The sequence below is a fragment of the Cyprinus carpio genome, chromosome A19 (assembly GCF_018340385.1).
Source record: "Cyprinus carpio isolate SPL01 chromosome A19, ASM1834038v1, whole genome shotgun sequence".
NCBI classification, from domain to species: Eukaryota; Metazoa; Chordata; class Actinopteri; order Cypriniformes; family Cyprinidae; genus Cyprinus; species Cyprinus carpio.
Genome location: NC_056590.1, coordinates 16,073,490 through 16,090,663, shown reverse-complemented (window position 1 = coordinate 16,090,663; position 17,174 = coordinate 16,073,490). Strand labels below are relative to the sequence as shown.

The 17,174-nt window shown below is 36.8% G+C and overlaps 1 protein-coding gene across 1 annotated transcript in view; it reads right to left on the bottom strand.

Annotated features, from left to right (window-relative positions):
• Nucleotides 1-7,380: 7,380 nt before the first annotated feature.
• Nucleotides 7,381-17,174, bottom strand: part of LOC109112223 (RNA cytosine-C(5)-methyltransferase NSUN2-like) — a 19,404-nt gene continuing 9,610 nt past the window's right edge. Inside the window, exons 11-19 of the mRNA XM_042776771.1 lie at nt 17,165-17,174; nt 16,848-16,944; nt 16,478-16,656; nt 15,692-15,784; nt 15,099-15,234; nt 13,666-13,746; nt 12,797-12,935; nt 11,577-11,616; nt 7,381-8,080 (exon numbers count right to left, since the gene is read on the bottom strand). The exon at nt 17,165-17,174 is cut by the window's right edge and continues 121 nt beyond it. Of these exons, the coding sequence (XP_042632705.1) occupies nt 7,765-8,080; nt 11,577-11,616; nt 12,797-12,935; nt 13,666-13,746; nt 15,099-15,234; nt 15,692-15,784; nt 16,478-16,656; nt 16,848-16,944; nt 17,165-17,174 (1,091 nt within the window). The 3' untranslated portion in view covers nt 7,381-7,764. The remainder of the gene's footprint in view (nt 8,081-11,576; nt 11,617-12,796; nt 12,936-13,665; nt 13,747-15,098; nt 15,235-15,691; nt 15,785-16,477; nt 16,657-16,847; nt 16,945-17,164) is intronic.

Here is a 17,174-nt window from a genome sequence, read left to right as displayed (position 1 = left end):
ATATATATATATATATATGACCCAGCTTCTTTAATGGCTTAGAGAGGCTCCTACCTGCAATCTGCAATAATTCAAGGTGAATTCAGGCAATTTCAGGTGTTTAGGCATGCAATAAAAAATTTGAAAAAATAAAATAAAAAATACAAGGATAATAAAAGTGCTATATAATATTAGGGCAGATACATACATTTGAAAAGCTTTAGAATTTTTATGCATTTCATAAGCTTCTTATTTTGTGATCTCATGTTAGAAAAGGTTTCAAAATATGTTTTATGATACATGTAGTGTAACTGCCTACTTTATATGAAGGGTGTCAGACAACTTAAAGGGGACACTGGATGCAAAGTTCACTTTTATATGGTGTTTGCATATAAATGTGTCTTAGCAGTGTGTGGACTCACACTACATTGATTAAAAATTAATTCACTGCTTTTTTTTTTAATCCCCAAAAAACCTAAACAGTCTCAATTTTCAAGAAGTTTTGATTTTCTGAGCAGTATGATGTCATAATGCTCAGGCCCCACCCATGACTGCTGACGGACTGCCCTGTATTAGCATATTTCTGCCCTCAGCCATTTGTACGCTGTCTGGCATTTTCTCCACGCTCGAACAGCGACAACGTCTCGTAAGCCATGCAGGTGTTTTGTAGTTGGATGTAAAAAGTGAACATAAGAGTCTTCATTTTCTCCCGACATCAGAGCCACTGTGGATGAAGTGGATTAGTTTTGTTTTTGACAGTAATGTGCCACCATATACACCTAAATTCATTTATGTCCCTGCAAATCATTTTACTCCAGACTGCTTTCTGAACGAGGGACAATTCAACACAGGTTTTGCTAAAAAGTTCAAACTCTTGGATGGATCAGTATCCACTGTCCATGATCCAGCTGCACCTCCAGAAGAAGTCAGTCCCACACTTAACATTTCTTATGATTATGTGCAAATCGCCTTTCCTCTTCCACAGAAGAAGGTTGGGGTGAGCAGTAGCACATTATCATTTAAAAGGCTCGCTGTGAACAGAGCTGTTTTAGACAAGGTAAAAAGGGTGTTGTTGTACACGACCAATGAGGAATTTTAACCACAGTATGTTACAGACATTTCACCCTAAGACCCTAAAGAATCATACCAACTTGTGGAAAATAGACATCCGATGTCCCCTTTAAATATTTTTTCTATGGAGTAGTTTGTAGCTCAACTAAATACATATATATATATATTTTTTTTAAGCTTCCCAGCATTGAGAATTCTTTATCCCCATGTCTCTGTGTTCAGGATAAACATAGATGAAAAGCCTTACTGCATAATGCAACCCATCAAAGACTAAAATGGTTTACTTTGAATAAGAACAGATAATCAATACAATAAAGAACATCTGAACAATATAAGAAAGAGACCATTTCATCTGCAGCATTAAAGCCCCCCTGGTCTACTCCCAGACTGCAGTGCCTACCAGACTAGATAGAGAAATTCACTTTAAAATGCAGTAAACAAACACTGCTGGACAGCAAACAGCAGATAGGTAGCAGACAATACAGCTCTGGCCTTATTTCCCAGCCCTCTGAAGGTTACTTCTTCAAAGAGCAGACAAAATAACAACAACAAACCACAGCTGGCTGAGATAAAGGAGTGGGTGCATTTCCATTTGAATGCTGCTGGGTGGAGCTAATTTGGTTTGCAGTGTTGCTGCACATCTCAAAAGACGGCCCCAATTTTGATTTCTTCCTGACCTTTGGGCCATGACGACGTTATGAGCAACACGGCGTGTCTCAAATCACACTACTCTTTAATACATATTCATATTAGGCCTTTGTCCAGAAGCCGAGCAGAATCTGTGCAACCCCCAGCAAGTAATCACTGCTCATAACAAAGACATAAGTTCAATTATTTATGGAAAAGATGTCCATACATTTAATCAAATGTAATCAAACCAACTCAAATCAAATAACTTTATCTAGTAAAAGCGATGCTGTTGGATTAAGCGGTCTTTTGCACTGTAGCGGCCTCTGCAATAGCGTCCATGTAAATCTCAAATCTTAAAGGAATGGTCCTGGTTCAACACAATTAAACTCTGCTGACATTACGGCATGCTATTAATTAGCATAGACAACTATTTTGACCGGATAAATGTTGTTAACCCAGCAGAACTTGCTCAGTTTACATGCATTTTTCTCTAAACTTTAGACTAAAGCAATAATTCAGCTTTTGAAAATGACATGTAAACACCTTTAGTCACCTTTGTAGAGTTAACCCTACAATTGCTGTTGGCGTTGTTTTATGCAATAAAAAAATGGCTGCTGTTGATGTTGGCAATGGAAACGCGTGTCTAAACCTGCGCCCTCGTCTCAGACTGCGGCTGCTGTGTTATGTAAGCACATCGTCTCTCTCTTCTCTCTCCTCTAACCTTTTTTTTTTTTTTCCCCCAGTGTTCTCGACGAGACAACAATCTAGCAACACTGTGAATATTTCAAGACTGTGGCATCAACGGCAGTGTAGCAGACTGTGGGGTACTATAAATATTTTATGGCACAGTGTATGTGGGGAAAATGTATTTTTAGAGCCTTTTTGAAAGCTCAGTTGGAAGACATGAACATACTGTATCTACGTACATCTCTTTTTTCAGGAGGGATGAGGACAGTCATAAATGAGTCGCTGTCCCGCTCCATCATGCAGGAAATCTCGCTCAAGGTGATTCCATGATACTGCAGGTTCCTGCTCTCCAGAAGGATTGACGTGATTTATGAAATGCTCCAGTTTGAGGAAAAGGACGAAGAGGACAGGAAGGAGGGAGATTATAATGACATCACATGGGCAGGGCTAGAACGCCACGTTCTAGAAAAGGTGATAACATTTATTTGCTTTTCGATCTATTACCAAGTACTTTCATGACTAATACTGATATCAGTACTGATATTTTTGTTAATCAGAAAGACTTTGCAATTTATAAGGAAAACCCCTTTATTAACATGTAAGTGATTGATAAATTTTTACTTTTTTTGTACAAAATAAATAAAAATCTGTCATCATTAACTTACTATCATCTCGCTTCAAAATACCTAAAGAAGATATTTATCACAATGTCTAAGATGTTCTTCTACAATGAAAACAATGGTGACATTGGACATTCTGCTAAATTTGATCTCTTTTTCGGTTCACAGATTAAAGTTCTGGAATAACATGAGGGTGAATAATTGATGACAGAATTTTAATTTTGAGGTGAACAATCATTAAAAAAAAACCTAATTTGCAAATGATCAGACTTTTGAATTGTTTTTTTTCATTCAATAACCTCTATAACTTTAGTTATGCCAAATATTTCAATTTCAAATGTCAAATCTGGATGAATTTGAAGAGAAAACATCGAAACGTCAAACTTTCTGATATGTATGGAAACATTTTTATTGTAAAAAAAATAAAATTACAAAGGTCATTGTGACTTTTTATTGTACAGTTTAGACATTTTTCTAAGATGTTATGCAAGATGTTGATTCACAATTGTGAGATAAATAAACGGAATTATAGATACACTCAATTGTGAGGGGAAAAAAGTCCGAATTGTGAGAGAAAACATCGTAATTACCTATTTTATTTTTTATCTTGTGGTGGAAACACTAAATTGCAAGATATAAACTGAGAATTACAAGATTTTGAAAGTAAAAATTTGAGTTTACATCTCTCAATTCAGATTATAATGTAATATTTAAAAAAAAAAAAACTTTAAATTTAATTAATTAAATTTAATATTTTTTCTAATGTAAAAAAGCCAAATAAATAAATACATAAATACCTAAATACATAAAGAAGACATTAGTATTTTTTTATGTAATAATATAAAATAACTGTTTAAAATAATTTTTTTCTATTGTAATATATTGTAAAATGTAATTTATTCCTGTGATCAAAGCTGAATTTTCAGCATCATTACTGCAGTCTTCAGTGTCACATGATCCTTCAGAAATCATTCTGATATGCTGATTTGCTGCTCAAGAATCATTTATTATTATTAATGTAAAAAAAAAATTTGGATTCTTTGATGAACAGAAAGAACTGCATTTTGTTTTTGAAATATAAATATTTTGTAACATCTGTTATTGTCATACTGTCACTTTTGAACAATGCAATGCATCTTTGCTAATTCAAAAAGGTATCATGACTAAAATGAAAACCATCCTCACAGAAAACAAACTGAATTTGTTACCAGACATGCAAACCCATCTCATCATGCAGACATTGTAAACCCCAATGCAAAGAGCAAGTCAGTTTGAGATTTGCCTATTGTAGTTCAGGTGAGACATGCATGAACGAACACATCAGCAGAACATGATGGAAACCGAACTCCAAATAGAGAAAAACCATAGCAACCCTCCTTCGTTTATCATCTCTGTGTACAACGGAGGAATTCTTTGTAGCCCTCACTCCACTTTCCTCTTTTTTTGAAAAAGATCCCTTCACCAAGGCCCCTTGAAATATCACCGATATCTGTGAAAATGAACACTCTCCTGGTTTCTCTTTTGTGTCTTTGATGCCACCACTGGAGTTTGACTAAGGGGTGATCTGTCTGGGGGAGACTGAAGGTTTGTGGGGTTGTGAAGCTCTTCGTCTCTTCGGGCCTCCACCCCCCCAACCTGTTAGTCCTCCGTTACTAGGCAACACCTGCTGGCATGTGCTAAATAAAGATTAGCACCAGGCGAGCCACCTGGCAGCGATGTAAGGGCTTCTAGAGACACAAAAGCACAGCTCCTGCTTTCTTACAACTTCCAACGTCCACCGCACAGTCTCTTTCTTGATATTACAGATTAACAGCCAAAAACACATGCTCTGGTTCCTAAGCAAAAATACAAGCCCAAATAAATCAGTCATTTTACCATACGTGACCCTGGACCACAAAACCAGTCATGAGTTTCGAAATTATAATAGATAAATAAGAATAAATAAGCTTTCCATTGATGTATGGTTTGTTAGGATATGACAATATTTGGCCGAGATACAACAATTTGAAATCTGGAATCTGAGAGTGCAAAAAAATCTAAATATTGAGAAAATTGCCATAACTAACTGCCAGCAGAAGTGAGTAGTGTTTGTTTGGGCAAAACCGGCATCACATTGCTGGCACTTCTATGCACTATCCTCAACTAGGCTGTTCTAGATGTCACAAGAGCCATAATAATCAATAGTACTGATCATATTGCAATGTTATATTTGGGGTCATGTGATGTTTGAACAGGTGTGAGTATTTAAATAAGAGCAGTAGACTATAGCTTCTCGATGCACTATCTGGGGGGAAGGGAAAATGGGAGTGAACGAGAGACAACTGCTAAAGGACTGAAGACACGGAGGTTAAATCTGTCTAATCCTCACAGAAAACACAAACTCATCCACTTGTGCCCTCCTTCTATGACTGGAAGTCATTGCATAACACTTTCATTACGTAATCCCAAATGTACAATCATGTCAGAGGTTTATCTTTAGCGCTTTTTAGCATGAGACATCCTTGAGTGTCCCATCTTTCAGCAGCAGCATCATCACAAGGGGAGCTCGAGAGATGCTTCACCCTCTTCCCACATTTAAGGTTTGTTTTTAATTAAAATAGAAGCACACATAAACTAAGCATGAACATGGGGACTTTCAATTCGGGAAATAGAGACACTGAAAGCAGGAGGATATATTGTTATCTTCTAAAAATCACTTGTGTTTTAAAGATTTTGAACTGGCCAGTGATGGACTTAAACTGGACCAAGCTGCTCTCGATGGTTGATCTGCAGGACTATCAGCCAGCGATGTCAAGGTCGGCAATGCAAAACCATTTTAAGCCAGTAAACTTTTTTCTCTACCCAGAATGTCTTCTGAAAAAACAGTAAGAAGAAAAGTGGAGTTTGGCAGCCACAAAATGTTTCATTACTTCAAGGACCCTGAGCACAACTGGCACAGGATGTTACAAGCCAAGGTTTAAGTATCCTGCTTAAAAGCAGTCAGGCAATATCCACTCACATAGCTCATCTGGTTATTTGCATGCCAGATCACACTGCATTTGAGTATAATTGTGAGGTTTAGGTGAGGGTTATGTCAGATCTCCCTCAAGTGTTGTGCGTGGCATTCACTGCATGTAGCTGGTTGTGTCACTGTGGTTAATTACGTTCAGAGCTCTCTGCAGTGACCATAGTAACAATCTCCATGGTCTGTAGACTCACAGCCTGTCTCTAGAACAAACCAACACGCCTGAGAAAAGAGAGAGGGATGAGTCTGCCAGTCAAAGCAGGAGACGAGATTGCTCCTGCCAGCCCGAGAGAAAGAACACTGACCGATAAACAGGAAGTGAGATGGACGGCTGCAGGGAAACATAATCACCCTGAGCTAATGAAGGGAGATAAACCAAACAACCAGCAGTCAACCCAAGACAGACAGAGAGAATTAAAGGCTAAAAAAGGGGCAAGATTGTGATCAAGTGTTAGTGTATCATTCACCTTTTCGGCAACCAAGATGGCTGTTAAAGCAGGTCTGGTCAAACTCTGGCCCTCTCGAGATCTGCTTACCTGCAGAGTTCAGCTCTCCCCTTACGAAAAAGAAGTTTATTCAAGTGTGCTATTAGTATACTTATTTTAAACTAAAAAATAGGAAAGTATACTTTTAGTTTACTTTTTATGTACTTCTCAGAAATGGGCTTTATGTACTTCTAAGATATATACTTATAATGACAATTAAGTATACTTGACTTATACTTACAAAAAGTCAAAATATACTTGAACTTTACTTAAGTATACTTAATAAAATAAACTTGAAGTATACTACTTTTTGGTAAGGGTCAGCCTGTTGGCTGAACGTCTGATGTGTATGGCACACAAAATGGGAAACAATTTGGTAGTTTCTAAGTCATCATCTGATTGGATGAATTCAACAGAAAAAAAAAGCCGTCATGTTTATAATTGTGACAATGATCACTTATCAAGATGAACTAAACCAGGGGTGTCCAGTCCTGCTCTCGGAGGGCCACTGTCCTGTAGAGTTCAGCTCCAACCCTACTTAAACACACATGAACCAGCTAATCAAAGACTCTCTAGGCATACTAGAAAAAAACTTCCAGTATAGAACATTACTACAGTAGTTTATGTACTGTCATGCGTCACTTCACTACATTCATAAATCCTCTCATGTGGCCTCACGGGGAAGTGTTCATTGGATGCACATTTCATAGTCTCAGGCAGTACAAAAAACTACAAATTCGAACATTTTTTATGCACACTTTCTCCCGGTTTATGCTTTCCATGTTTACAGTTTTAGGAATATTCGGATACAAGGGCATGAGCTGAGTTTGACACCCTGCTAGCACATCTAGTCAGCACACCGAAATGTGGTATATACACCACTGAAAATGGCACCAAACATTACTGAAATATGGACGCAGTTTATTTCAAGTATTGTAACAATGAACAAACTGGCATAATGTACAATGTGTAAATCATGTAAATCAAGCATCTGAGAAAATGAAATGCCTTAGACATTATTAACGCAAAATGAGTAACAAATGTGATTTCATTAACTTTGTCACTTGAACAGCAACAAACTATAAAAACATATCCAACAGCAAATGCTTTAATCAATATTTAAAAAAAAAAGCTCTGATAAAATAAAAACCATCCATTTGTTTCCAGATCAGTTCTTCAGAGGTTACCCAACCAGGCGCTCCTGTACAAGTGTGCAGTCTGGAAAAAACACAGAAGGCCTGGTGGAGCCTTTCATTCTTCTCCTGTCCCATACTAATCGCTTAGATAACTAACTCGCAGACCCATCACAAGTGCTGCCAATAGGTTCTGGTCCATTAGCGTTGGACTCTGAGCCATTTTGCTCCATTTCTTCACCTTCCTGTTCTAAGAGATCTGCCTCTTGGCTCAGTCCCTCTGCATCTTCTGCGCTTCCTTCTGGGATTTCTGTTGAACCGTCGTTCCTCTTGCCCTGTTTGTCACGGAAGACTTCCACCCCCACCATACGGAGGTAATGAAGACGCTCATTACGTGGGACGAAAGCCCTGATGGAAGTTTTTCCCCTCCAGCCGCACAAATCTATAGGGCACTGAGGAGCATTAAGATCCCTGGAGAGATGAGAAGAAAGAAAAATTAAAATTTGATACAAGAGGGAAAAGAGCCAAAGAATGACTGACAGAGAGGACAATGAGAGGAGAAAGCAAGACAGAAGAAGGGGAAAGGAAAATGAACAAATTATTGATCAGCTACACTGCAGACAGTGGCAGGAAGCCGTGCTGTGGAGTGTGATAGCGGCAGCGGCTGAGGCAATTTAAGAGCGCCTGTGATCAGACGGATGGAAAAAGAGAGTGAAAGATGATCAGGCGCACTGTGCTGGAATGGGCCGTCATGTTTTCATGTGTGGAGCCAGCAGCACGCTGCCAGAGGAGCTTGACACCACAGCGCCATGCGTCGCTAATCACAGTGACATCAGAGCTGCTCTCGGCTCGTGTCACTCACTGTGATGAAACTGAAGAACAAGTGCACCCACATCAGTATTAGAGTATGTGCTTTGTGGGGGCTCATATTAAAGGGTTACTCCACCACAAAATGAAAATTTTGTCATTAATCACTTACCCCAAAGTCGTTTCAAACCCCTAAAAGGTTCGTTCGTCTTCGGAACACAATTTAAGATATTTTGGATGAAAATTGGGAGGCTTGAGATTGTCCCATAGACTGCCAAATAAATAACAGTGTCAAGGTCCAGGAAAGTATAAAAAGCATCGTCAGAATACTCCATCTGCCATCAGTGATTCAACCATAACGTTATGAAGCGACGAGAATACTTTTTGTACACAAAGAAAACAAAAAAAATAACAACTTTATTCATCAATTCCTCTCCTCTGTGTCTCTCCAAATTTTCTTCGAGTACAAAAAGTATTCTCGTCGCTTCAACGTTACGGTTGAATCACTGATGGCAGATGGAGTATTCTGACGATGCTTTTCATACTTTCCTGGACCTTCACACTGTTATTTATTTGGCAGTCCATGGGACAGTCTCAAGCCTCCCTGTTTTCATCCAAAACATCTTAAATTGTGTTCTGAAGAAGAACAAAGCTTTACGGGTTTGGAACTACATGGGGGTAAGTGATTAATGAGGAAATTTTCATTTTGCGGTGGAGTAACCCTTTAATGAGAAAATAAACAGACATATTCATAGATTCCCATGATGCCAGGAGTCTAATTTAGACATGTTGTCTAGCACAAAGAGGAATGGAGCAATAATGCTGTGGCAAACATTTATCAACCATACCGTTTGGTGTGAATACTGAAAAGGGCTGTTTGAGATTCAGTTTAAAACTCAAATTTAGTTGCTTGTTCAAAATGACCCTAAGTATTTGTATGCGAAATTTGGGATATCTAAAAAAAAAAAAAAAAAAAACAAGGGTGGAAACCACGAAATGCGCTTAAAAACTCTCAAAATGTGCATTCAAAATTTGCTTCATTGTGGCCGATTTCCCCCCCCACATTTACTGATCAAATTCCTTGATGCGCAACAAAAAAACTTGAGTGACTTTCTCTCACATGATTGAATAACTTTTGATTGACTGCCAATCTGACCAATCGTAACATCAAATCTGGCATTTTATTCGACAAACAAACCAGGTATGAGTGCAGTAGATTAACCTTGGTGGACTTGAACTGTGTATTGTTGTCTTTCCACAGTTGAAACAACATACCTTCCAATATTCATTCATATTTATTCCTTGCTATAAATATTAGTAAATATGAAGAGATGATTGGTCCGTGTGCCGCCTGAAAGGCGCTACAGCGATCTGTCATGACGTATGAACGAGACACAAAATGGTATTTATTATTTTGAAAAAAAAAAAAAAATCTGAAAGCTGAGACTTTTTCTATCTTTTTTACTGTCTTGTCGGTCTTCAGTTTCCGCATTGCAATGTATTTTTTTTACTGCAAGAGATTATGATGTGTGTGGTGTGAGTGTAATGACTTGTCGGACATAGCAACAGTAACTAAGGTGGCGGGTTTTTTGGCAAAGGGTCAATTAACCTTTACAAGGGCATTTGCAAATATTTGTATTAACATACAATGCACAGAATGTTTTACATTTCTTCAGTTTAAACAAATTAATTTTATACAGTGTCTAGAATAGAAGCTTACATACCAAAATATCTAAAAGATCGAATTAATAAACAAATATCCAAATAAATAAAGATAATACTAAAATAAACATCTAAAATAATTATCAAAAAACAAATTCCAAAAAAACAAACTAAAATAAAAACCAAAAAAAATTCAAAAATAATAAATAAATAGATCTAAAATATTAATGAAAAATAAAATATCTAAATATCAAACATAAATATGTGAATACATTTCAAATAAACAAGCAATAAAGCAATCTACAAAAATATCAAATTAAGTAAATGCATGAATGAGGTATGTGTGTATTAATTCTAAGCCCAGGTTAATTTCCCTGGTTTTAACCCACACACCTGACAACTGCTCAGCTAGATTTCAAACAAGCAGCAAGCTGCCGCGAGTACTGGGTGTCTCACATGTGCATGCACAGTCAACTGACTATGATTTGCTTGTTGCTCGCATTTAAAACATGAAAGAGTGATGAACTTGTATTGTGTGCTAAAGCTCAATGAAAACAAAAGAAACTCCTTACTTTTGAAGAAACATCTGGTATAAGCACAGCCTCACATGGGCACTAAACCAGAATCTGCTGATTAATATGGTGGGTGTGTTTGTGTGTGTGACAGAAAGAGAGGGAGAGAGATAAAAGAACACTGTTTCCAGCTGGATTGACTAGTTTTCTACACAAATAAGGGCCATCAGTGTGAAACATGACTGTCTGGTGGGCCAAACAATGAGCTTTCTGCAGAGAGAGACAATGAAGAGCTATTTATCTGTGAAGAGGAAGCCGGGTGCATCAGTTCGAGCCCTTTAATTATCAGACAAGGGGCGTAATGGCTACAAAGCGCTCAATCTCCATTCATTTGTCTCGTGACTGGCTGATGAACGTCAGGAGTGCCATCACAGAGCCCTGTGTGCGTACAACACAACACACCTCCCAGCACCCGCCACAGGAGTCCCAGCATGAACATATAGCCAGACGTCTACCTACACTGCATATCAGAACTTCACCTAATGAAGATGCTGCTCCAAAAATATAGAAAACGGAAATCAAAGCTGCCTGCTAAAATCAAATTTTGGTTTAAATCCAAGGCAGCACTACATTTAGCCTTCACATATATAAAAAAAAAAATTGTGATACTAAGTTGATTTACTCAATATCTGTGCACAATGCATTTAAAAATTTACATTTTAGAACTTTTTCAGAATGTTGTGTTGTTAGCTTAGCAACATGCTAACACCAAGCTCTATTGGAATCAACTATCGGTTCCATTTCGGTTTGGATGTTGTCTTAGAAGGAAGCTCCCTACGTAGGAAACAGACAACGAGGCAGTTCACTAGGCTTTGGAACAGATGAAGGGAAGAATGAGGTACAAACTGGAGACTAGATCAGATCTCGAGACTCTTTTGTTTAATAACCGTGATGTAATAATAGAGACTGAGAACACGAGCACTTACTTCGGATCTGGTAGGTATCTTAAAACAATGCTGCCCATTCCTGGTGAAAGAGAGAACAACATATTCATTTCAGAGCTGATATATTTGAAATATATCAGTAATGGCAAAAAAAATAAATAAATTCACGCCTTTGTTAGCTGTAATGTGATGCTATATAACAACAAACTAATACATGACTAATATCTATACACAAACACACACACACACAATATAATTAATTACATGAGCAAATATTATACATATGTAAAATATACAGTAAAAATGCAATAAATGTGGATAATTACATGAGCATAAAATTTATGTATGTATATAAATATATATGTGAAGAAGAAATGTGCATGCGTAACGTGGGAGAACCAGTGAGGTCTGTTTAGAGTGTCACACACATCTGAGCTTCTGTGTTCAATGTATTTGATGCACTTTTGTAACGATCACTCATTAATTTATGGTTTACTTTTATCTGCCGTCTGACTATCTTAGACGTCGTTGCTGTGGGTTGCGTCTTGCTTTGGATTTGACTGACAGCGCAAGCTTCATGCTTTCTAACCATATCTCCACTTTTTCCCTTGTGTAGCAATTATTCTGCTTATTGTATATATAAAATACTAGAAGTTTACATCAGTAGTCCCATATTCTATGAATGTCTTTAAACAGAATGTGCTGATATATCCATAGAGTGTATTCCACACACACACGTATTGCTTTAACTATTTCCACAACTCTGTATACATTGGATTAATTTTAATAACTAATGTACTTGAATAGTGCATCAAACACTAGGCGTATACAAGTATTGGATCGGGACTTGGTATCGGCAGATCCTCAACATTCAATTATTCTGATTTGGGACATCCCTAATATGCACATGTAATTTATTTATTATTACCTACATTTTATAATAAATATTATTAAATTTGCACATGTAATCTTTTTTGTAAATATTTTATCGGTTTTATAAAAGTATCCATTTTACATCTAGTGCATTTGATTTTTTTTTTTTTAATGTATGTATTTGATCTATTTTATAAAATGCTATATATAAAAAAAATCTTTAATGTGCATGCATGTTTTTTAAGTTTACATAAAAAAAAAGGTTCATTCAACTTTTAACCATTCAAAACTGCAAAATCGACCTATGCATTTTTACATGGCTAAGATTTCAAATCATTTATATACACTAAAGCACAAGTGGCACCAGCAGGACTCTGAATGGCACTGACCAAGTTTCTTGGCCTGATTGTGAGCATCATCTCCAAGCTTGCTGAGGAAGGGGTTCTCCTGCGTGAGGAGCACCTTCACGTCCTCCACGCTGATGTTGAGGATTCGGGCTCTGATGTAGGGACACAGCGTGTAAACACCCTGAAGAAAGACATCAACATAGAGTCAAGAACTCCATCTTCTCTTTCACACACACAAACAAACAAAAACACACACATAGCCTTTCCTCAGCATGATTAACTCTAGTGCAAAACTGCATTCCCCGTTCCCATTAACTCAGCCTCGGAAAGCAGCAGACATATTTTAATCCATTTCTTCATCTATGTGAAGAATAAATACACATGCACAAAACAGATCTTCCTCTAGTTAAAAATCAATAGACTGTAGTGGAAAATGGTAATGAAGCTCCCTCTAGAGCAGTCAGGAAGGCAAGCTGAGGTTATTAACGGCACATTGAGATGAACTTGTTTCCCTATAGACCACTAAACCTAGTTTCTGAGCAAAAAAACATCTGAGACAACTGATATATCGGAGTGTTGCTTTAATAATAGACTGATTACTGCGGTACAACTTAATATCCAAAGCCTTTCTGGTTAAAATTGCATGTGAAAACAACCCATTATATCTTCCAGACGTATCTCTGGGATTAGATTGCTGCTTTTCAAATTGAAAAAGATCTTTTAAAATCAATGATTTTTAAAAGACGAAAACACATCTACACAACACTATCATTATTCTAGAAGTGAGTACCCAGCATTCATTTAGATCTCAACATTTTTTAAATTTTGGTTGTACGCAGATACACAAGTGATTCAAACTAATACTACATAAAACATTATTAAGATCAAACTCTGTTTTTTTACACACCCACCTCCTGAGCCAGTCTGAAAGCACAACCAAACTGTTCTCCATCAGTATTTCTGGACCAGATCTTCACGCCTGTGTTTATAACCTGCGGAAAGGTTAACAGCATTTGGCTACTTCATTATGATTATTTAAATTTGGTAGCACTTTACAATAAGCTCCCACAAGTTAATGTTAGGTAATGCATTAACTAACAGTAACTACCAATGAACAATACATTTGTAACACTACTTATTGATCTCTGTGGTAAACATTTTTTAATAAAAATACAATTATTTATTGTTACTTCATGTTAGCTCAGGTCCATTAAGTAACAATAATAGATACAACTTTTGACATTAATAACACATTAGTAAATGCTGAAATTATCATTATAACTTATAAATGTTTTAGAAGTATTTTTTTATTGTCAGTTCAAGTTAACTAACGTTAACAAATGAAACCTTATTGTATTTTTTTTATTCTACTGCATAATAATATATATATATATATATATATATATATATATATATATATATATATATATATATATATATATATATATATAATAAAATTAATTAGATTTTAGCATTACTATTATTATTAGCAGCATCAGTAGTAGTTACAATAATTTATTAAAATAAAATGTTTAAACACCATAAACATAATAATTACTACTACTACTACTACTAATAATAATAATAAGCTTATGTAGTTTAATAATTATTCTTATGTAGTTTAATAATTATTTATATTAGTATATATATATATATATATATATATATATATATATATATATATATATATATATATATATATATATTACTATATTATTATACTATTATATTAATATAGTAGTATTACTATATTATTTGTTCTTACTATTAGTCACAGTAATGAGATATATATATATATATATATATATATATATATATAATATATATCATATATATATATATATATATATATATATATATATATATATATATATATATAATTGCTACTACTACAAATTATAATGATCATTGGTATCAGTAATTAAAATTATAACATTCAATTTAATAATGTAAAAAAAAATCTTTAATAAAATTAAGTAAATACAATTCTTTATAATAACCTTTATAGGTTTAATTATTTATAATTAAATAAAAAAAGTTAGAATAGTTCTGCATCACTATCCAAATAACATTTCAGCATGTTACCTGCTCAGAACAAATAATAAAACTAAGGACGGGGTGTGTTCTTTGTTGTAACGTAACTCCAGTGATGTCTGTGTACATCAGCAGCAGATGGTTGTTTCATACTTGATGAATGTGAAGGCACTAGAGCACAGATAGAGTTGAGATCATAGCGAGGCTGCTGTCCCCATCTGCCTGTACGCCATCCTCAATCACTGCTCGCACTGATGAAGGGCCGTCAGAGTGTGTGTGTGTGTGTGTGTGTGTGTGTGCGCGCTCTTGCCTTCATTCTCTCGCTGTTGTTGAGCAGAACATTGCGGAGCTCTTTGGACACCATGTACAGGTGCCTCTTCTTTCCTTCGTGGGTGCGAGTCAATACGTTCAGCTTGGGGAAATCTGGAGACAGGTCGTAGAAAGCTCTGCAGCAGACCAAGAAATATCACAGCGTAAAATAAATGATGGTTAGACAGAAGGAAAAAACACACATATGCGCACAGCGCTGAACACACTGCGACATATGGAGCAGAGGCGTTGTCTCCAACAAGTCAAAATGGCGGGTTGCCAGCACTGTGGCACTGTGCATCTGTTTGAGAAAATAAATAACATTCATCACAAACAAAAGACGGAGTCACATAGACTGAATGATAATGATCGTATCATCCATTCATCACATACTGTAGGATGTATAGCGCAAGAACAGATAAATGCTCATATTTTTACACATAAAGGCTCCACCCCACTCAGAGTGTACACATTCAGCCATGACAAACACAAAGTGTTTCAGACAAATACTCCTTAAACACACATAGATATGAGAGCGTATTTGTAAACTGTATTTGCACTGAGCAGCAAGGCTTTGAGAGAAAAGGCACTCACTGGACGGGAGGGAAGATGGGGTCATCCTCTGTCAGAAACACAAAAGGATCCTCTTTGAAGCCAAAGAGTTTCATCTTCTTTGGAGGAGGGGGGCTGGAACAGACAGAGCACTTCATGTCAATGTGGAGCACAGCAACTGAAGAAACACTGCAATAACACACACCGTCCAGCAGGGCGCGCTGAAATCAGCAGCACAAGTAACGCATGGAAGCCAACATGTTCAGAATGGAAATCTGAACTCTTACAGAACACTGCAGAGTTGTTGCACGTCTACTATTATGTGAAACAACAGATCCTGCAAAAATAAAGGTTCAAACTGTCACCACATAACCACACTAATATAACACCTTTTCAACCCTTGAAACAGATTGTGAGTTGCGACCCAATGCAATGTCACGGTTTTCTTACAAATAAATGTGTTGACCAAACGTCCTCATCTGTATTGGCTACCCTAAAAATGATACTGACTTTCTTGTCACACTATTGATTTATTTTAATATTTAATCATTTTTTATTTTTTTTACATAACCTTGCCAATTAAATGGTTTAAAATCAATGAAGATATAACAGATCTACTGATTTATAATATGGATTATTTATTATTAAACCCTTGTGTTACAGGCTTTATCATTTAATTTACCGTCGTCATCTAAAAATGGTGTGCATCATTGGTGCATCCCAAAATCCACAACACAGAGAGAACAAAAGAATGAATGAAAAAAACCAGCAGTGAGAACAATAGGGTGACTACTGCACGCACATATACACCTGGCTGAAGATACTCACCCACAGACATCATCTTTCTTGACCTCTAAGAGGTCAGGAGTATCTGGGACAGACGGGTTTCCCTCTGCAGGACTCTCGCCCTCCACTGCTTCCACAGGGGCGTCAGCGGGACACTCCCCCATCTGCAGCTCCTCTGCAGGAGCCAGCTCACTGGAGGAGCTCACATCCTTATGACAAATCTACAGACAAAGAGAGGACAGAGACAGTGGTACACATGCCAGCTTACCATTTCAAAAACAAACAGGGTAGATCCAAAAACAGAAAACGGGTTTGTTAGTTAAAACGACAAAAAGATACTATAAATGTACTCTCATACAACTTCAGTGCTCTGTTTGCATACATTACATTACAGGTCTGGGTTTCCTAATACCTTTGGGTAACGGCGGTTCCATGGCATGGGCGCCTTCTTCACCAACACAGCCACAAAAAACCCGCCAGTGTTCTGGTGATGGGGCAATATCCTCATACTGAAAACACAAGTCAAATATCCCACAATGGCTATAAATCAGTGTACACTGGGTTCAAACACCCAGCGACAGTTTGCGCAACGTTAGTATTGCTCCACTTTAACTGTGGTTATATATTACCATCTGGTGGAGACTTTTGGTACAACACACTTGAGCCCTGCAAGCACATACACAAACATTTTTGTGTCATAGACAGATATAAATGATTAAACTAACTCACCATCTCTCCA